At 39.9% G+C, this 21,104-nt stretch overlaps 4 protein-coding genes and 2 non-coding genes across 6 annotated transcripts; 3 read left to right on the top strand and 3 right to left on the bottom strand.

Moving 5' to 3' along the window:
* The first annotated feature begins 24 nt into the window (after positions 1-24).
* On the top strand, positions 25-6,054 carry LOC102719255 (NAC domain-containing protein 21/22-like). The gene is made up of 3 exons (XM_006664118.2): positions 25-406; positions 3,835-4,112; positions 5,246-6,054. The coding sequence occupies exons 1-3, from the start codon at positions 226-228 to the stop codon at positions 5,777-5,779; spliced, it is 993 nt and encodes a 330-aa protein (XP_006664181.1). The 5' UTR covers positions 25-225; the 3' UTR covers positions 5,780-6,054.
* Positions 2,979-3,052, bottom strand: TRNAV-AAC. Its single transcript has one exon. It is a non-coding gene; the product is annotated as a tRNA-Val (tRNA).
* A 1,653-nt stretch (positions 6,055-7,707) lies between the features above and the next one.
* LOC102719540 (CASP-like protein 1B2) lies at positions 7,708-9,197 on the bottom strand. Its single transcript, XM_006664119.2, has 3 exons — positions 8,931-9,197; positions 8,734-8,845; positions 7,708-8,246 (listed from the first exon to the last, which is right to left on the bottom strand). Exons 1-3 carry the CDS (start codon positions 9,170-9,172, stop codon positions 8,013-8,015), a joined length of 588 nt encoding a protein of 195 aa, XP_006664182.1. The 5' UTR covers positions 9,173-9,197; the 3' UTR covers positions 7,708-8,012.
* Positions 9,198-9,699: 502 nt separating this feature from the next.
* TRNAM-CAU lies at positions 9,700-9,786 on the top strand. Its single transcript is given in 2 exon segments — positions 9,700-9,737; positions 9,751-9,786. It is a non-coding gene; the product is annotated as a tRNA-Met (tRNA).
* A 2,152-nt stretch (positions 9,787-11,938) lies between these two features.
* On the top strand, positions 11,939-15,707 carry LOC102719821 (septin and tuftelin-interacting protein 1 homolog 1). Its single transcript, XM_040529311.1, has 2 exons — positions 11,939-14,556; positions 15,247-15,707. The coding sequence occupies exons 1-2, from the start codon at positions 12,025-12,027 to the stop codon at positions 15,256-15,258; spliced, it is 2,544 nt and encodes an 847-aa protein (XP_040385245.1). The 5' UTR covers positions 11,939-12,024; the 3' UTR covers positions 15,259-15,707.
* An 878-nt stretch (positions 15,708-16,585) lies between these two features.
* LOC102720101 (cold-responsive protein kinase 1) lies at positions 16,586-20,194 on the bottom strand. Its single transcript, XM_006664121.3, has 7 exons — positions 20,047-20,194; positions 19,269-19,413; positions 18,923-19,038; positions 18,455-18,665; positions 18,113-18,350; positions 17,868-18,018; positions 16,586-17,188 (listed from the first exon to the last, which is right to left on the bottom strand). The coding sequence occupies exons 2-7, from the start codon at positions 19,333-19,335 to the stop codon at positions 16,835-16,837; spliced, it is 1,137 nt and encodes a 378-aa protein (XP_006664184.1). The 5' UTR covers positions 19,336-19,413; positions 20,047-20,194; the 3' UTR covers positions 16,586-16,834.
* Positions 20,195-21,104: the final 910 nt, after the last annotated feature.

Raw genomic sequence — 21,104 nt, forward strand, 5'->3', positions numbered from 1 at the left:
ATCTCCTTGAACTCCCTCTTCTTCACAACTTGCAACACACACATGACACAAAGCACACAAAAACCTGTTCATACATATACACACACACCCGTTTCTTGGTTTCTCTCTCTAGCAGCTACCCCTTAGTCTCCACCTCTCTCTCTCTCCCTTCTTGCTCTTCTTCCATAGCTAGCTAGCTAGAGAGAGAGAGAGAGGAGAGGAGTGATCAAGAAGGAGAAGAAGTCGATGAGCTTCTTGAGCATGGTGGAGGCGGAGCTGCCGCCGGGGTTCCGGTTCCACCCGAGGGACGACGAGCTCATCTGCGACTACCTGGCGCCCAAGGTCGCCGGCAAGGTCGGCTTCTCCGGCCGCCGCCCGCCCATGGTCGACGTCGACCTCAACAAGGTCGAGCCTTGGGACCTCCCCGGTAATCCACTAAGCTCCATGAATCATCTCTCTCTCTTTCTCTCTCTTCAATTCCATGTCGATCGATGCGTGTACATCTATCTTTCTCTTCTTGAATCGATGATATATATAATAATAATCCTATATGTTCTTCCTGATTTTATCTTGATATCTTTTGCTTTATTTTTTCATCTCTCTGCTTGTCCAAATTAATTTTTTTTTCACCCAAGCCTTTTCTTTTCTACCAATTCTAAATTTCCCCAGTAATTTTAATTTGTTGATCTTTGATTTCTAATTGGGATTAGCTTGTGTTGCTTCAGTGCCAAGAGACCAAATGCATGTTGATTTCTAACTGGGATCAGCATGCACACAAGCACCAAATTGAGCTACACCTTTAATTTATCTCCCAAACGTTTTTGTCAGTGACAATTATGCCCTTGCCTTAAAAAACATATAAGCTTAGTATCGTCTACATATACTCGAAAGATTCTTACTTGTCTTTCTCTTCTGTACGATACTTTTTTATTACAATTTATACATGTACTTGAAAAAGTCTTTAATTTGCAAGGTTGAGCATATATATGCAAAACTTGTAGTATTATTATTAAGGGAAATTTGCAAACATGCCATTATAATTTCGCAAAGTTGAAGATATACCATTGATATCTCAATGACATGTAGGGTTCGCATGAGTCAATGACACGTGGGTCAGGATGACATATCTCTAATTTTGCAAAATTATAGTGTCATCCTTGCAATTTTCCCTATATTATTAATTATGCAATAAAATAAGGGTTTTTGAGAAGATCGATCGATCTTATACGTATTTTTGAGAAATGAAATTAAAACAGCGTAGATGATGAAAATCAACGTCACTGTCAGGTAGGCGTATATAATTGACAGAAGACTATATCAGTGTACTTCAATTATGGAAGTACAGAGATAGATGTATCTATTGCCTGCAATTAAAGGTCATTATAGTGTGATTAAGCTTTATCAGTTTTAGATTTTTTTTAGAAGTGGATTTAATATTCGACTCCATGACCATGTTTTTTTTTCATATTTGCGAGGTATCTTATGAATTATTTTTTAAAAATGCTGTTATATGAAACATTTTATTTTTGTGGGAAAAGGTAAGAAATGTTCTATTTGTGTGCACGGTAAAAAATAGTTGATATGCTATAGTTTTTAATTAAAAAAAGCTCATGTCACTTCCATTTCGTTATGCATGACTTGGCATATCATTCATTAGCTAATTACTCTATTGGTACTCTTTATGTTTGAAGATATAAAAAAATTCTAAGCTTACTGTGGGTGTTAATGAATGGATGAATCTACATAAGATAGAAAGTCTTGCAATTTTAAGTAATATTTAATAACTTCAGGTTGATCTATGCCCTGGAGTACATTCACTAATTACTTCTCCACATCAGCATTAAAATTCATTTTGTTATCCGAATACACAATATATAAAATATGTGGGGTTTTCAACTTTTTGCCACTGAAGAGTGGCAATTTTTCCCCCAAAATATACATGTTGTGTATACACCACACCGACACAAACTGTGTTGCCACTTTTGTCTTGAATATGTGAATCTTTATCAATTATTGAATAATATAAACAAATCATAATGTCTAGCTAGTATATATTGTAAACAAATATATACAAGAAAAATGCTTACTAGCTAGCTCGATCGACTACGACATCTCATGATGGAAAGGAGAAAAAATCTCTCACCAATGATATATACCATTTGGCATTTCCTCCATTTCCAAAGAGGGAAATATTCCCTTTATTCCAAACTTAATTTAATTTGAATGCCATTTTATATTATTTATGTAATCTTCTGGACCAGACGATATATATTCTTCTCTCTCCATGCATCCACTTTCAGTTTGTGTCCAAAATAAAATAATCTTTTTTGTATGGTGGGAACAGACACGTTTAATAGGCTTTGCAGACATTAGATTTGCACTATTTTTAATCATTAGATGCATGCCATGTGTGGAGTAATTGTTTTTGTTAAACCAGATGGAACGGCTAATTAATTAATTAATGGGCCTACTTTATGTGTTTGGTTCAATTGCATCACTAGACTAGCTACAAGAATTTGCATATCACATCAACCTTTCTAACAGAAAAGTACTTAACATCATAGTAATTAAACTGCCCAAATGAATCCCAATTTCCCCAAATTAACATCATAGTAATTAAATGTTCCCATTAATCCTAATTTTTCCAAATTATTGCACTATGCAGTGGAAAAATATTATGAAAAATTTAACTGAACTGCCCCAAATTAATCCCATATTCCACAAATCAATATCATTGTAATTAAACTGCCCCAGTTGGCATATTAAATTTAACATCATAGTAATTAAATGTCCTCATTAATCCTGAACTCCCCAAACTAATGCAGTGAAAAGAATATTATAAAAATGTAATTAAACTGCCCCCAATTAATTAATCTCAGATTTCCCAGATCAACATCATAGTTGAACTGCCCCAGTTAGCAAAATTAAAACTGAAAAAAACCTAAAAATATGGGCAGTTAGCAAGTGTAATAAAATAAAATAATAAAAGCGAACAAAATTGGCGTCGCCCGGACTCGAACCGGAGACCTTCAGTGTGTTAGACTGACGTGATAACCAACTACACCACGACACCGTTTTTTGTGACTAATACTGATTACGTGATCAAATCACTGTAATTAATTAATATTAATTTATTATGACAGCATCCTGTCACTGCAATTAATTGTTAATCCTGGCATGTGACATGCACCCCCAACCCTAGCAAGATGGCGACCAGCATGCATGGATCGATGCTAGCTTGCCATCAACAACACAACAAACTGCAAATCACATCTTACGCATGGGATCTTCAGCACACGCTCCGTATGGGGCCACACACGTGTTGATGCATCATCTAAAATTTCAAGTAAAAATTAATAATCCTCTATTGCTCAGCAAATCTCTCCTTTTTTCTGTCAAGAACCAGTGTGATTGTGACCACATGCAAGGAGATGCTTCAGCAGTAGCCAATTAAGGGCACTCATAATACTAGAAACTACCTTTGTTTCTTCTATACTCTAGGATATCGTATCAAGAAACTATCTTTCACCAATACAACTTTTGTATCTGGTTATCACATGTCCACTTATCTCTCACAAACAGTCTTGTTTTAGATGAAGACACTAAGTCTTAATCTAGAACCAGTTTTTTCATTTTTTTATCTCCATCTTCAATAAATAACTTGTCACGTCAGAAAATTGCTTACATGACATAGCAATAAATACAGATAAAAACTATCCTTGCGTCTGCACTAAGAGTGCCCTAAAGGACAAAAAGTTTTTATCCTTGGGCATTTAATTAGCTGTTAGTTAAGGCTGATTTTTAAAACTATATTTGATGTATTTACAGTTATATATGTTTCTTTTCTATGATCAGCGGTGGCGTCGATAGGAGGGAAGGAGTGGTACTTCTTCAGCCTGAGAGACCGAAAATACGCGACAGGGCAGCGTACGAACCGCGCCACGGTATCGGGGTACTGGAAGGCCACGGGGAAGGACAGGGTGGTGGCGCGGAGAGGGGCGCTTGTGGGGATGAGGAAGACTCTGGTGTTCTACCAGGGGAGGGCACCAAAGGGGAGGAAGACGGAGTGGGTGATGCATGAGTACCGGATGGAGGGTGTCCATGATCAACAACCTTCCAATTTCTCCTCTAAAGTACGTCCTGCAATATGTGCAAAACTGACTTATGGTTCTTCTCTGATAGATGATTTTTTTCCTAGCAAACCTAATGAATATTTAACAATAAATGAAATGATATAAAAATAATTAGTAATTATGTAAATTTTTGAACAAGACGAATGATCAAATGTGTATTAAAAAATAAACGGTGTCAAACATTTAGGGACAGAGGTAGTAGATGATTTTCTTTTTCCAGAAAACCTAATGAATAATAATTGCTAGATATATGTACATGACAAGTTGTGAGCACAATTCATAACACAGAGAGTAACTTGTAGTTTGATTATATTCAAGAGAACAGTTATTGTCAAGACTTTTGGGCATACTCTCTCTCTCTTAAAAAAAAGACTTTTTGGCATGTGTTCATCCCAAAATGACCCTCACAACTTGTCACCTTATTCATTTATTTGTTTTGGTACACAGTTTTTCATTTAATCATGGACTGGTACTTGCCCATTATTTTCTTGGCCTTTTGGGCACACTGTTTTTGCGTGCCAATTTTATATTTATGGATCGGCTCACCAGTTCACATTTTATCGTATCATAACTACTTCTAGTCTTTCAAAAAAACAAACATGGCATAAACAAAAGACCAAACGGTTTTTGAAATAAAATAGTAGATTTAAAGTACACCAAAACCCTAAAGTTTTCTTAATATTCTGAAAATGTGTGTCAGGCCTATAGTGATCCTGCATACATATTCTTTAATAAATCCCTATCAAGTTGCAAATGTGCACATGCTTAATCATTGATCATCTTTGACCATAGCAAACGAGGGTAACAGGTTAAATGGATTTTAAAAAAAACAGTGAGTAAGAGTTGTAATCAGTTTGTCTTCATCAATAGGCCAAGTGATGGAATCAGATCTAGTACAGTAACAATACTAATAGAGCATTTTCTCGTCCTCCGATGTACCATGAGATACCACTGTTTTCTACGTAAAATTTGATATTTTTTAATATGTAAGGTATTAAAAGGTACCAAATTTAATATAGAAAATAGTGGTACCTCATGTTACCTTCTAAAATTGCTCATACTAATAAGATTGTTTTAATATCTAGCAAAGTTACACCTGTCATGAACTAATCAGTGCTTGTGATTTGCAACAGGAGGATTGGGTCCTGTGCAGAGTCATCTGCAAGAGGAAATCAGGAGGGGGTGCCTCCTCCAAGTCAAGAAACCTCCCCAACATTGTCCATGACTCATCCACACCCACCTCTTCACCACCATTGCCACCCCTCATGGACACCACCCTGGCTCAGCTTCAGGCCTCCATGAACACCACCAACACCTCCTCCGCCACCGCCGTCGCCGTTGCCGCCGCACTTGAGCAAGTGCCCTGCTTCTCCAGCTTCAGCAACAACAACATTGCCAGTAACAGCAATGGCAACAACAACAGCAACAGTGCCACTGTTGCACAGCCATGCTACCTGCCCATTGTCACAGGCAACAATGGCATGAGCTACCTGGATCATGGCCTGCCTGAATTTGGCAGCTTCTTGGACACCCAGAGCTGTGACAAGAAGATTCTCAAGGCAGTGCTGAGCCAGCTGAACTCCATTGGGGGTGAGGTGTTGCCAAGCCTGCCTCCTCCAGCTGAGATGGCTGCTGCTGTGACCTCTTCTTGGATGAATCACTTCTAGGGGAAATTTATTCAAACAGTATAACTGTATAAGCAGCTAGCTAGCTAGCTAGTAGTTGATCTTGAGTGTGTATGATGAATTGATGATTTCATATGGTATAATACTTAATTGTGTGATGCTACAATATTTGTGTGAGTATCAATAGAGCATGCCACAGTTTTTCTGTGAGGCATTAGGATATTCAGGACTAATACTCTGTAATGATTGCTAAAGTGTGTATATTCAGAAGTAGAGGTCTGAATTGTCGAAAGCATTTCAGATTGATCATTTTTCTATCTATTCGCGCATACGTATGTATTTACAAATGTTGATGCAACATCTGCATATATTCAGAAAATAATAATGTCGTGATATCATTGCATCCAAACAAGAACAAAGGATTCAAACCACAGATCACATTTTCTTCTCTCTCACTCAAATACACACTACTCACACACAAAAAAAAACAGGCATTGACTGCTTTAGCACACTTGAGTTCAAACTGATTCCAGAAATTTGTTTACATGTATAGCAGCAGCACTGAAAGTTTTTGTAAAGAGCTTTTTTACCATCCTTGAAAAGTACCCCGAGGTACCAAAAACTTCAGTGCAAAATTTTGGTACCTCAAGATATTTTTTTCAAAGATGTTAAAAAAGCTCTTTTGAAAAAAGTACCGTCAGTTGAGCTTCAAAAGAAAAGAAAAAAAAGGGGGGGAAATAAAGTGGATATTGCTAGACACGTATGCTGATGACCATGGCATTTATTCAGAAAAAGCTCATATGTCAGTCTCTTCCAAAGCCCGCCCAGTTTTATCATATCTAATTCAGCTGTATATACAATGACAAACATATATGCAGTACAGATTTATGAACAGTGAACTGAAAGGCCCTGGCTGTTCAGCTTCCTGTTCCTGAAACTGAAATGCTGGCCAGCTGCATGAGTGATCACCTTTCTAATTCACTGCACCTTTCAGAAAGAAGCATGGATCTACTTTTCTCTGTACCACATGTCATCAATACTTTGTACTCGTATGCGTATAGCTACAAGTCTTGAACACCTCTTGTATAGTCGTCTTGAAATAAAGTGGAAGTTAAAGAAACAGAAGAAAGATCATCTTGTACTTGCATCAGGGTGGCAGGTGCCAGATAATGACATGTTCCAGTCCTTCATGATATGAAATGGGGTTATTCTAACTGTAATGATTGTTGTGTAGATTTGCCTAGACTAGATGCATGTTGTTGCATTGCATTTCTTTCTTTATTCCAGTCCAAACTATGATTCTATGAACATCTCTAGGCTGTGATAACAGAGATTGTAAGATTGATTGTTAAACCAACAGTCATGTCCTAACTCCCTCGGTTGCATGTTAATTAAATTCTTTGTGGAGATTCCTGATAGGAACTCTTGGCCAACCTTCTACATAGGAGCCCCTTCATGCATGCATGTGTTCCTTCTCTGATAAATCTACATCAACTGGCATAATTAAAAGAGATTTCTCATTAAGTACAGTAAAGCCTGGTGATGGATTAATCATCCAAGCAACTCCAAACAACTTCACTGCTCAGACAATAAAACAAAGCTCAGTGCAGTACAACAGGTACTTAATTGGTTAGAAAGCCTTATGGTTCACCAGACATGCATCTTAAATAATGAAAAGTCGCATCCAACTAAGCAAAAATCAGAGACAAATATGCAGGACTATTGGTATAAGCTAAAAGTTACACCCACAAAGTAGTACTCCCTCCTTCCCTAAATGTTTAACGTCATTGACTTTTTTATACGCGTTTGACTATTCGTCTTATTCAAAAAATTTATATAATTATTAATTATTTTTATATTATTTCATTTATCGTTAAATATACTTTTATGCATATATATCGCTTTACATATCTGACAAAAAAATTTGAATAAAACGAATAGTCAAATATTTATAAAAAATTCAACGGTGTCAAACATATAGGGACGGATGTAGTAGAATTTTGTACTATAACAGCTAGATCTATAAGAACCAATCCAGCTAAAGCCCCATAACCAATTTGAGTGATGTGTTTGTACTCTTGGCCTGCTCATTTCAGGCCAAGCAAGATGGAACAGTTGCATGCCAAATTTAGCACACTGAAGGCTGTGATCCAGCTCCCACATGGATCAGATAATAGACTTACAGTTCTTCTGCCCTAACCTGAGTACAATCCAAAGACAGAAATAGTGCATTGTTAATTTTGTTATGAATGAGCTGTCTTGAGATATGGACAGCTCATTGGCCTGACACGTTGGAGCGGGAAGAGTTGGATGCAGCTGACAGTAAATTCAGGGCCAGCATGAGTGCGACGCCGATGAACGATGACACGAGTGCTATTCCTCCACGGTTGCAGAAAGAACCAAATTTGTCGCATATTGGGTTCCAGCGTGCGTGCAAGTTACCATTCTTTCCTAGCTGAGCCATCGACGCCGCTGTGGCAGAACCAGTGGCCAACAAAGTCAGGATCACCTGGGCCAATGAGAACAGAGGGGGAAAAGAATCATGAGTTCATATCAGCTGACAGTGGTTTGAGATTTTTCGTACATGCTACAGTACAAAGCCTATATATGTTGAGCACCAGAAGTCACTCTAGCAACTGGTTCTTGATAGTTGCAAATGCTAAGATTCTTTATCAGGCTGAAGTTGTCTTTTACTAGATGTCTCCAGTTCAGATCTCTGATCAGATTTGGCTGAATTGTGTAGTACATATACTTGGACTAGATTCCTTCTCTCATTATAATCTCTTTGATCATTGATGTGTCCTATTCGCAGAAATAGTTCAGAATTCATATTGATAATTAACCAATCCAATGTATTTAGTCAAAGAGGAAAATCTCACGAAATTAAAAACTACCAGTGATGAAGACAGTTCACATGTTGCTTCTCCCTAACAAGTTAACATTTTGGAGAAGCAAATCACCGACATTTATAGAAAATTACTCAGAAAAGAAGATACCATGTCAAGAAGATGAACAATCAAACTCTGTGCCCTTCGTTGCATAAGGCGCCTCATCACCATCACCACCAGGTTATAACCACTGACAATGGCATTGGCAATGACAAAAAACCTACACAAGAAAGAGAAACAAGTGGCCTCAAACATTCAGACAGCATCGACAATCCAGCCCAAAAGCTACAATCATGACAGCTTACACAAATGCAGGAGTGTCTTTGAACTGGGCAGTGAAAGTCTGTGTGACTGGCTTGGTGCCCACAATTGCAACAACTGTAGTGTAGGACTGCTTATTCAGCCCCATGATCACAGCTGCCACTGCTGTCGCCAAGAACACAGATGCTCTCAGTACAGGCTGCAGGGTGATGAACTTCTCCTTGAGCTGCATAATCTTGCAGGCTGTAGCCTGTTCTGAGGGCTTCTTGCCCTTCTCAAGATCCATCAAATGATCAAGAACTGCATGTGCAGAAATTGTATAGGATGATTCAAACTGAATATCTGGGCAGATATATACTTTTGATGGTGGCCATGACCCAAACTCTGGGTTTAAACAAATTGTGCAAGTTTGGGCAAACCCTGATAACCAGAAAACCGTTAACTTGGGACTACTTATGTCTACTGAAAGTGTACACACAATAGATGATTAGTCAAGAAAGTTTGCAGTATTTTACAGCCTTTTGGGTCCCTGCGACATGAGCAGAAACTGAAGTGTGAAAGAAGAAAGTACAAATTCTTTGGATGCTCCAAGAAGAAATTGTTTCAGGAAATCTTCAGGTTTACATGTCTCTGATTACACGAGGACAGAGAGAAAAACGTATGACAGAAGGGATGACAAGTGAGAAGAAAAATCATTGTCATCTTTTACAGCCACAGGACACCAAGTTCATGGTTAGTTGCAACTAACAAAGACAACCTGGTTTAGGGTTTTTAGTAAGTATGATTGTCAGATAATTTTAGCTTTGCCAGAGTGGGGTGGTGGCGCAGTTGGCTAGCGCGTAGGTCTCATAGCTAAAGCGAGTGATCCTGAGGTCGAGAGTTCGAGCCTCTCTCACCCCAATTTTTTTTATTAACACTTCTAATTTCTTAATGCATATAATTTTTTCCCCTGCCTTGATTAATTCTGCAAAACTATCTGTACAATTTCAGTTCTAATTTCTGTAATGCATCTACAGTTTATGATTTTTTCTTCAGTATGTATCTTCTTTGTAGAGATTTTTTTTTTAAAAAAAAGATAGTGGATAGAAATCTGGCTTGTGGATATAATTTTTTGGATTTATTGAACCTTTTAGTGTATCCAGTATAGTTTCATTAGAAAAAAAAAAGAACCTGCCTGTCGCATTGATTACGCCCATTATGTTCAAGTTATTGTAAGGATGTGAAAAGGAAATGCCATAAATTGCACTCCAGCTCTCCATTAAAATCATAGTACCAAGCACTTTGCATAAAGTTCTCATTAATTGCACCAAGCCAATAGTATGTAGGATACACTTGCAAGCATCATGCAAATAAATTTAGATACACACCCTGAGGATGTAAACACGTATAAACTTGCAAGGATTAAACTAAGGCGAGAGATGAGATGGGCATTCTTCCCACTTTACCTTGTCAGTCTGATCCCAGAGGGAGAGAAACAGTAGCTGCAAATGAAGCCATTGCGTGTTCTTTTTACGGATGACTAGTTAAATATCCCTGCTTTGCTACGGATTTTATGATGTGATATTAATTTTTTTATATGAAATAGTAATTTGAATTTATATGTAGATATCAATCTATATTTAACTGGCTTTTAATATCAAGAAATTTAAGAGCTAAATTGTAAAACTGTAGTGAGAGTATGTGGTGGTGGTGGCTAAATTATAAAACTGTCACCATCACTACTCCTTTTTATAACAGTATAGAAATCTCTCATTACCAGAGGGTTTGGGTTGGCTTGGGCTGAGATCTCTCATGGCCCGGTTTGGTTTCGTTGCCTACTTTCTATGGATGAAAGATAATAGATAAAAAAGATAAAAGATTATTTGATTTTTCTTATAGCTATTTAATAGTATAAACAATCAAATTAGCTACTATGGAATCAAAAACATACTCTACAAAAGTGAGATGATGAACATCTATATAGAAACTTTTTATAAAAGATATATAGTTTAGTAGTTTGGAAAGTGTGCGCATAGAAGCCGAGGAATAATCCGTCTAAAAAGAACACAACCTAGGTTGCAAGGTAAAGAGCTAGGGCATATGACTGGGAAAAAAGATTAAAGCCTATTGCGCAAATCGAGGTTGCCAGGTTGGATTAGCTTGAATCCCCAGCGTTTCGCCTTGGCTTGGCTTAGAGCTATTATATCACATATTTACCTCTATCTTAAAATACTAAAACCAATATTATATGTGACACAGAGATGGACAAAGTACAAGATAATCAGGTATCTATACATGTATTTTTGGCTTTTCGGCTTGATTGTAATTGTGCATATTGGGAGTGTCCCTATGCTCTCCCAGGTCCCTTCCAGTAATTAATCATAAACATTCTGCACTTACACATTACAAAGTATTTTGATTTATCTCCAGCCATGAAACATAAATAGAGTTCTATGCTTCTCTACGTTAGTTGTCCCTCCACGTTGGACCATCTCGAACTTCTTGACATCAACAACATCGGCTACCTGACAACCCTCGACGTGTTGGCCACCAACCTCCGATGCCTAAGCATTTGCTCCCACTTCCACGGTGGCAATGACGGGGAGGTGATGGTCTTTCGTTTCTTAGGTTGGTTGTCATTCATTTCTAAATACATGTTTGAACATATATTTTTTAAAAAATATATAATTATTATTTATTTTATTATGATTTATTTTATCATTAATTAAACTCTAAGATTTTTATATTTGTATAGAGAATTCAAGTTAGATGAATAATTAAATATGTCAAAAACTCAACATATAAAAATATAAAATATCAGAGAGAGCACCTGCTTAGCAAGTTCATGGAAAACTCTGAAAAATCAATGTTAGAAGCAAATTTAAGCTAAGAAATTAACTGAACCAATAGGAGTGCGTGTTCAAGTCAGGATTAGGGGAGGAATCCATCGCCATCCAACCGTTGCTCCCTACACCAACGGCCAAGATGCAATCTCATCGCCGACTTAACGAGGCGGTTTTTCTTTTCTTTTTTTTTTTTGAGGATTTTTTTTTCTTTTCTTCCTCCTCTCTCTCCTCTCGAGCTCTTCCCCCGAATCCACCACTAACCCTAACCGCGGCGGCGGCCGGAGGCGGAGGCGGAGGCGGCGGCGGCGGCGCGATGGAGGAGGATGCGGAGGGGATGGATCGCTTCGACATGGACGGCGACTTCGAGGGCGGCCACTTCGGCAGGGACGGCGAGTTCTACTACAGGGAGCGCCGGGAGCGGGCGCCCCAGACGCGCGACGACGCCCTCTACGGCGTCTTCGCCGAGGGGGACTCCGACTACGACTCCGACGACGACGCCGGGAACCGACGCCGCCGCCGCAAGCGCCGCAGGGACGATTCCGAGCCCGACCTCACCCGCCCCGTGCACTTCCAGTCCGCCGGCAAGTTCATGCCCACCAATGAGCCCGAGCCGGAGCCGGAGGAGAGGCCCGGGCTCGGAGCCTCCGCGGCGTCCTCCTCGAGGTTCGCTGCCGCCGGAGCTGAGGATGGGGTGGAGGAGGAGGAGGAACAGGAGCTCGACCTGCCCACGGCGTTCGGGCAGCGGATCGCCGAGGGGGCGCGCGCGAGGCGGGAGGAGAGGGCACGGGAGCGTGAGACGGCCGCGCGACGACGCCAGGCGTCGGGGGTGGCGGCCGGCAAGCCGGCGGCGGCTCCGGGGAGCCTGGAGTCCAACACGAAGGTGGCCAAGATGATGGCCATGATGGGGTACAAGACAGGGATGGGGCTTGGCAAGAACGAGCAAGGTAGGGTCGCGCCGCTGGAAGGCACCCTACGCCCCAAGAACGCCGGTCTCGGAAGCGTCGAAGGGTTCAAGGAGCCCAAGCCGTTCCTTACTAAGGAGAATTTGCCGCCTCCGCCTCCGTCGGCCCCTGCCAAGAAGGAGCAGCAGAGGTGGTCGAAGAAGGCCAGTGCAAAGAAAGGTCCTGTGTTGACGAAGAATGAGTTGCTGGCGATGCGCACTGAGCAGGAGCAGGACGAGCAACCCATGGTTGTCCAGAAGGTGATTGACATGCGAGGGCCTCAGGCACGCGTGCTAACAGACTTGAAGGGGCTCAATGTAGAACAGGAGATGGAGGCAAATGACGTGCCGATGCCGGAGTTGCAATACAATGTGAGGCTGCTAGTCGATGAGGCTAAGGCTGATATTGTGAGGCTGGATGCGCAGCTGCGTCGGGAGCAAGAGAAGGTGGCAAGCTTAGTGCGGGAGAAGGAGAAAGTGGGAAAACAGGAGGCTTTGCAGAAACGCCAACTGCATGTTATGGAGACGATTGCAGGGGTGCTGGAGCAGGTCCGGGTGGACGATACAGCAGGTGTTCTTTCTCTCGAAGGTTTACTTAAGACCTTTCAGGAATTGAAGGCATGCTATGTGGAGGAGTTCAAGATGTGCAGCGTTGCATGGATTGCTTGCCGGTTTGCTCATCCATTACTAATCCGAGTCTTCCAGGGGTGGCAGCCACTGCAGAATCCATTGTTTGGCTTGGAGGTCATGTCATCATGGAAAGAATTGCTGCAGGGGGACCAAGCATATGATTTCTCAGGTGATGTTGAATCAATGGCCCCATATGCACAATTAGTTAGTGAGGTCATCTTACCAGCTGTGAGGATATCGGGAACCAATTCATGGGAAGCTAGGGATCCAGAACCAATGCTCCACTTTCTTGAGTCATGGGAACGGTTGCTGCCTCCTATCGTGCTGCAGTCAATATTGGAGCATGTCATAATGCCAAAGCTCTCAGCTGCAGTTGATTCTTGGGACCCACGCAGGGAGAAGGTACCTATCCATGTATGGGTGCATCCGTGGTTGCCTATGCTAGGGCAGAGGATATATACCTTGTGCCATTCTATTCGATACAAACTTAGTAGTGTTCTCCATGTTTGGCAAGCTCATGATGCTTCAGCTTATGCTGTGTTGTCCCCATGGAAGGATGTATTTGATCCAGCAAGCTGGGAAGATTTGATTGTGCGCTATATCATACCAAAACTGAAGATGGCACTGCAAGAGTTTCAGATCAACCCTGCAAACCAGAAACTCGACCAGTTCAATTGGGTAATGATTTGGGCTTCTGCAATCCCAGTACACCATATGGTCCATATGTTGGAAGTAGATTTCTTCAGCAAGTGGCAGCAGGTCCTGTACCATTGGTTGTGTTCGCCAAATCCTGATTTCAATGAGATCATGAACTGGTACAAGGGCTGGAAGGGCCTTTTTCCACCTGAGTTGCTTGCCAATGAGCGCATACGAATGCTTTTAACGTCTGGCCTTGACATGATGAACCAAGCAGCTGAAGGCCTTGAGGTGGTGCAACCTGGCGCTAGGGAAAATGTTGGCTACTTGAGAGCAACAGAGAAGAGGCAATTTGATGCAGCACAGCAAGCATCACAATACACAGCTTATAATGCGGTGCCAGGGGCAGCCATGGCGGATTTGAGCTTCAAGGAGTCTATCCAGGCATATGCAATGGAACAAGGCTTATTGTTTATGCCTAGAGTTGGTAAATTCTATAACGGTATGCCAGTGTATGAGTTCGGCACAGTGAGTATTTGCATAGACTCTGTGAAGCGCCTACTGTATGCACAACTGCAAGAAGGAATTGAGAGATGGAGTGCTGTGTCTCTCACACAATTGATGGAAATGAACCGGAAGGTGAGGCCACACTAATAGATCATCCTATTGTCTAAAAGTACTAAAAGGTGTCAGTTTTGATCATCATTGTAGAATGACTTTCTAAAGAGCAGAGGGTTTAATGATGTATCTGAACAGGTTGCTGTTTGCTGTAGTAACCTCATAATATTTAGATTCATGCTAAAATATGCACTGTAGTGCCTTTTTCTTGCCATAGAATGAAAAAAATGATTTATTTGCTATTAGTTATCGCCATGGCAACTATTTTTTGGCTGCGTCTTCAATCTTTTTATTTCTTGGATGCTTCTTATGGTTTGTACATGCATATGCTTCGAATCCTTCTAGCTGGATTTGGAAAATTAGAAAATGAGGAGTTCAGTTAAAAATAAAAAAGAGGTTGGGCTCAGGGTGGATCTGAATTGTATCTTCTGTAAGTGTCAGCTCAGGACTACCGTAAAGAATTTTCCTGTGCTCTGCAACTTGGATAAATTAGTTGTGGTGAATTAGTGAGCTTCCACCTAGTTTTTCAGGACATTTCAGCATTATTGTCTAGAATGTTGCTCTAAAGGATCAATTAATTGGTCAGGCAAGAAAGTAGAAAGGTGTGATATCTCACTTTCTTACCTACTATATTCAGATATTTCGCACCATATGTATATCTTGAGATCTATCACTGATTCAGTATTCATTTTGCTTGTCTTTGATATGCAGGCAATCATTTGATGGATATAGGATTCTTTAGTTTCTCATAGTCTTAGAAGATGGTTGCTGTTATTGTTCATTGTCAAGGAAGTTCAAAAGCTTGATGGATCTTGCTCTACTAGTTCGTATTTAGATAATCTGTGTAGTATGATATAGGCATGAATTAAAGTGCATGTTGATCTGTTGTGAATGTGGGAGGTGTGATTGCATCTCATGGTTCATGTACATAAAGTTGTGGTTTTATCATTTTTTTTGGTTCTGTGAATTTATGGAGCCATCGCAGTTCCATGATTTCTGGGTTTCGTTCTGTGAATGCGGAACCTAATCCTCAATTTCCATGATTTTCAGTGTGATTTTTGTTGTTTTCTCAGGCATTTGAGACTTGTGTCTTGGTGTAATTTGTAAGCTGTTGTGGTGCGCAGTGACCGTGTTGTCACTTGTCAGTATGTACCGACTGCAATTTTTAGTCAGATTTTGTTTGTTTTTTTTTTGGACTGATTGGTAGTGTTGCTAACTATTATTATCAGAAAGGGTGTCGAATAAAGCTCTTTTCATATCTTGAGATGTGGTTGAGCAGTGGTTATGCTGATTTCTGGAATTTGCTTCTGCGCCAATATACGTGGAATTTGATTTCGTTTGAGGAGTGTTTTGCGATGGGTGTAGGTGGAACCGAGAGATGTGGTGACTGGTGTCGGTTGAAGATCGGGATAAGATCTTAGTCGAGCATCTTGGTGCCTAAAATGGTTCCCTAGAATTGAATTTTGGTAATCGCGCTAGAAAATATATCTCTAACATGCTCCCAAGTCATTCCTAATATATCTAAAATCAGCTCTCTCGAATTTTAGATTTACATGTGTTCATAAGTTATTTTGTTTTGAGCTTTTTTTTGGAGGGTGTAATTTTTATGTCTAATATTTCTTTTAATGAACCCAGTACAAAATTTTGTAGAATAAAGCATTAATATTCTATTAGAGATGCTACTTAGTTTATAAGGGTTAAAGTTAATCCATCTATATAAGGATGGTCCTGTATTTCTCTTGCTTAAGCAATGAAATCAGATCAATACTAGTTCCCTTTTCTAATTCTCTCGGTCAAAATTCTCCTCGTCCCTGGTAGCCGCTGCCGGGCAATTCTCCTAGTGGCAGCTTATCCTGTCTTGACCTCAGAAGGTGACATGTTTGGTGTAGCCTCATTACTCACTCAAATGGTATTATGAACTTATAACCCTTATGAGAAACCTCTGAATCCAGTTTTTTTTTTCTTTTGGTAGGAATTGAAATTGTTCCCACGAAAATCTAGCAAAATTACTGCTTTTCAAGTGGGGAACAAAATCTGTAAACCTCAAGACTAGTATAAACACCAGGGTTTTGTGTAGCTAGTGATAATCAAATTCAGAAGCTGTGTATACAAACTTTTCCTACAATATATCTACCTAGCAAAACTACCTGCATACACAAACAAAACAAAAATCAGATCCTCTTTGCTTCTTTCCCTCTCCCTTCCAATTTGCAATCATTGTTTTTTCAGGCATCTTTTCAATTTTTTTTCTATCTTTTTAATCTGAAAGCATCTTTTCCTCCAGATATACAACTTTCCATCAGGGGCTCTCTTCTACCACAGTGCTACCAGCTAATGCAAGTGTGGACACCTGGGAGTTGCTTTCTGAAGGAGATTTAGGTGGAGAGACACTGAACTGAACCGGCTCAACTGTTCTGATCTTCAGGTCCATGACATCTGTGATCAGACCAGGCCTCATGATCTTATCACCAATTGCACACTCACCCTTCAGCATCTTGACGATCATCGACATGGAGGGCCTGATCTTTGGAGTATCCTGGGTGCACATGAGCCCTATTTTCAGTAACCGTTGCGCTTCCTCGGTGTCGAAAACACCTTTTAAGCTGTTATCGACTAGGCTTTCAAGATCACCAGACTCGTGGAGTGCCCAAGCCTGTCAAAATAAAAAGGAGTTTATGATTTCAGATGCTTTGAAATAGTTCTAAGAGCAGATGTCCATGTCATGGAACTGATTCTTCAGGTATTTCTGAACTACTAATTTTCTTTTTAAGAATAAAAACGTGTAAATCAGTCCACACATACCAAGAGATGTGACTTAAGAATCAGAAGCCCAGCTAAATGCATTTAGCATGGAAGACCATTTCTGAAATAATTCAGAGCCGGATGACCCATACACGAACATGAAGTCCGGTCAAAGGAAGCATTCAGTTCTATGAATAGTTTAGTTCAATAAGAGAGGAACCTTTCTTATGCATTCTATCGCAAAACTTAGTCTCACAATCATACTATCTAGCGGTGATTATCTTAACAGATCCCGTCCCTGAAAAAATGAAACTGAATTGACCAGTCATGTGAAAAGAACATGTATGTGTCTGGTCATTTGCCCTAATGGTCTATCTAACAGGGAACATCTGGAATCTATCATAGCTGTTTACTGAATATATACATAAAAGAATGGTTCTTGCTTCAACTTGTTGTCTGACTATCTAGAGAATCAGACAGTAGTCTGGGATAAGTCATATGCAATTATGATAATGCAGAGTAAAAAAAGCAATATGCTACTATTGGCATTGTTTTCCATTATTGAAAACACTATCGGCATTGTTCTTTACCCTTTCTAGGAGGAATTGATCTTGAAGAGGCAATGTAGGGTCAGTGTGGAATCTTCCACTGACAATCTCTAGAAGCAGGACTCCAAAGCTGTAGACGTCGGCCTTCTTTGTCAGCTGCCCTCGGATGGCGTACTCCGGTGCAAGATATCCTCTGTGATCAGAATAATGAGATGCCAACTTCTTTAACCACATAGTGGGCATGCAAGATCAAAGCTGAAGAGCAACAAGAAAATGCCACTGCTTACAGTGTTCCTGCAACCCTGGTGCTGATATGGGTCATGTTGCCTGGGAAGAGCTTTGCCAGACCAAAATCTGATATTTTGGGGCTAAGGTCCTTGTCAAGAAGAATGTTGCTTGCCTTGATGTCACGGTGGACGATGACTGGCCGGACTTCTTCATGAAGATACTTGAGCCCGTTGGCGACACCGATGCTGATTTTCACCCTTGTTTTCCAGTCTAATCTGATACTACTATGAGCATTGCCTGAAGAATATGATCATACCTCAAGAGAATCAGAGTTCTGAGTACTAAATGTATCAAAAATTCACCATGATGTGAGAGTCCATCGGAAAGTGATTTTTTTTTACCAAAAAGGGACTGTGCAAGACTGTTGTTCTCTAGATAATTGTAGACAAGCATTTTCTGATCTCCATCGACGCAGCAGCCATGCAATTTTACAAGGTTGTGATGGTTTATGTTGGATATCAAACTCAGCTCATTCAAGAACTCCCTTGTTCCTTGCCTTGACTCTGAGGAGAGCACCTTGATGGCAACTTTCTGACCATTCCTGAGCTTTCCCTGTACAATCCAAGCAAGGGCATGAGCAATCATGTCAATGACTGGTACAACTAGTACAGCCCTAGAAACTGCTAAGTGTGAAGGGTGTAGTTCCTATCACCGTCAAAATGATCAGGACAGAACTGCTTAAGCATGAAGAATATACGGTTATATATAATATATATGTCAGTTTATGATAATTCAAGTATTTTGAGTAAATGTTTAGGCTAGGGATTTGGACTTTGAAATGTCAAAGCTTTAAGTGACTATCAACCTACCATGTAGACACAGCCAAAAGAACCTTGTCCTAGTTTTTGTCCTGAGCAGAAATTTTTTGTGGCTTTTCTGAGCTCCTTGGAGGAGTATATCTTCACATTGCTGATGATCGGTATATCTGAGAAAGAACAAGATCAATCAAAGGAAGGTATCCGGATGTTTCAGAAGAACAAAGTTTGATTTTTTTATTAGAGAAGGGTATTTTTACCCGCCCTCTATATCTATTCGGGTATATGAAGCTATTTTTTTTTGGAACTTAGCCCAAGTAGGGGATTAGCCCCTTAAATACCCAATCTGAAATTCATGTTCCTATGAAAGAACAAAGTTTGATGAAACATGAAGGTTTACCTTTGTCATGCTGCACAATTTTACTCCTGGACTTTTTGTTTCTCCAGAATGCAGGAAAGCAAGTCATTACTATAGTTCAGAATTTTACTTCTAGGATCTTCAAATGTCTTCAGAAGATCACGTAGTAAGGTACTTTGGTATAATCCTGAGATGAAATGATCGATCAATTGAATACATGTAATATGTTATTGAAAAACTCTACACAAAGTGAACCTAGCTATCTGTTTTCCAGAGTAATTTCAAGGAAATAGGCAGGTTAATTCATTCCTCAAAGAAGAAATGTCAGATTTGTCTCTTTAAATACGTTTCACCTTCCTGTGAAACAAGAGAGCAGAAACGAAGAATAAAATCTCAAGCAAACTCAGATTTTTTTTTACTGAGAAGAATGGACAAAACTACGGAAATTTGACAGAGAAACACCCGTCCACTGTTAAGACTTGCATACCGTCCAACAAAATCCAAGGAAAAGAAAGATTTATTGACATTGAATTGTAGAGTACCCAAGATTGGCTGACAGCAGAGAAAACTACAATAGAATCAGATGAACTGATGGTTATAAACACAAGAACCGAAAGGAAAAGCCCATCAGATACACCATACTCCAAAGAAAAGTGAACTAATGCCTTTTTCTGAAAAAGGTTTCCATGGAAAACTTTCAGTGGATGCATCGGAATGTTCAGCAAACACAAGGGAAAAAAAAAATTCTTGCAACAGACCTAGACAGAGCACTGAGCAGATTAGGCAATGAAGAAAATGGAAACCAAGAAGCAAAACTCACCTAAAGATCAGTTAATTCACCAGTAGAAAGATTTCTGTATGAAGATCCAAGAACAGCTATCACCCAGCAACTCTTGGATAGTAGTATTGAGGAGAAGAGAAGAAAGAAGATAAGAGTACGAATCTGCAATTGCAGAAGCAAAAGAGTACTAGTTTGTGCCCTGAATCCCTGAATATATGGGAGTCCACCAGAAGATGTCCCACAGGGACTGACTTTAGCTGGTTGCAAATTTGGGAAGCAGCATGGAAAAGACATGTGCTGACCTCAGTAAGGAAACGACAAATATAAACAAATGTAAACGAATTAATATCATATACACTTTTTCTTCCGAGAGGAATCAAATTTAAGCTATTTTATTACTGTAAGGTGATTTAGAGCTGTTGGCTGTTGCTGTCAAGTGTCTGTGTTCACATTTTAAGCTAGTTCTTAATATACAGGTCTTGTTCTGATTATGCTATAGATGGATTAGGTGTAGTGAGCAGTCATACACACTGTTTGAGCCTTGTGGTTCAATTTCTGTTCATACTTCAGAGACCATATGAAATTGATCTGTAAATAGAAAACGACTTGCTCTTGAAAAGGCGTATATTTATGATTAGTATTTTTTTTTAAACCAGTTTTATGTTTAGTATATAATACATTAGCATGGTGGAAGTACCCATTTCATCAGGAGAAGTATAAAGTTCATATAAATACTGAAAGGTTGCAGGCGTAAACCAAATTGGCAAACGGTTCATGGAATCCACTCACAAGGTATCCATGGAAACAAATGTGTCTGTGCACTCCTTAACTGCAGTTTGACATGCCAGTTTTCCCATCACTGTTTCATGATTGGGAGTTGGGACTAATATAAGTGACAATAAGATGATGAAAAGGTGTGCATTGGGTTGTACTTCTTAACAATGTATTCTGCATTAACAGTGAGCATGCAAAATGTCATTGTCAATTAGTACTGACAAAAGATTTTAACAGATAATTCAATGACCATTGCACATGAGATTCACTTGTTTAATTAATCACAGCTTTAATTGTCAAAGTTGGCTTTTGTACTTCATCCA

Source organism: Oryza brachyantha, chromosome 12, assembly GCF_000231095.2.
Source record: "Oryza brachyantha chromosome 12, ObraRS2, whole genome shotgun sequence".
Classification (NCBI taxonomy): domain Eukaryota; kingdom Viridiplantae; phylum Streptophyta; class Magnoliopsida; order Poales; family Poaceae; genus Oryza; species Oryza brachyantha.

What these genes read in the sequence shown, in the direction of transcription:
- LOC102719255 (XM_006664118.2), top strand. Translation starts at nt 226, where the DNA reads ATGAGCTTCTTGAGCATGGTGGAGGCGGAGCTGCCGCCGGGGTTCCGG. An exon ending in CGAGCCTTGGGACCTCCCCG is followed by an intron (nt 407 to 3,834) that starts GTAATCCACTAA and finishes TTCTATGATCAG; the next exon opens with CGGTGGCGTCGATAGGAGGG. An exon ending in CTTCCAATTTCTCCTCTAAA is followed by an intron (nt 4,113 to 5,245) that starts GTACGTCCTGCA and finishes GATTTGCAACAG; the next exon opens with GAGGATTGGGTCCTGTGCAG.
- LOC102719540 (XM_006664119.2), bottom strand. Translation starts at nt 9,172, where the DNA reads ATGGATCTTGAGAAGGGCAAGAAGCCCTCAGAACAGGCTACAGCCTGC. An exon ending in AAAGACACTCCTGCATTTGT is followed by an intron (nt 8,846 to 8,930) that starts GTAAGCTGTCAT and finishes TTTCTTGTGTAG; the next exon opens with GTTTTTTGTCATTGCCAATG. An exon ending in TTGTTCATCTTCTTGACATG is followed by an intron (nt 8,247 to 8,733) that starts GTATCTTCTTTT and finishes TCATTGGCCCAG; the next exon opens with GTGATCCTGACTTTGTTGGC.
- LOC102719821 (XM_040529311.1), top strand. Translation starts at nt 12,025, where the DNA reads ATGGAGGAGGATGCGGAGGGGATGGATCGCTTCGACATGGACGGCGAC.
- LOC102720101 (XM_006664121.3), bottom strand. Translation starts at nt 19,335, where the DNA reads ATGACTTGCTTTCCTGCATTCTGGAGAAACAAAAAGTCCAGGAGTAAA. An exon ending in TCTTGCACAGTCCCTTTTTG is followed by an intron (nt 18,351 to 18,454) that starts GTAAAAAAAAAT and finishes CATATTCTTCAG; the next exon opens with GCAATGCTCATAGTAGTATC. An exon ending in ATCAATTCCTCCTAGAAAGG is followed by an intron (nt 17,189 to 17,867) that starts GTAAAGAACAAT and finishes TTATTTTGACAG; the next exon opens with GCTTGGGCACTCCACGAGTC.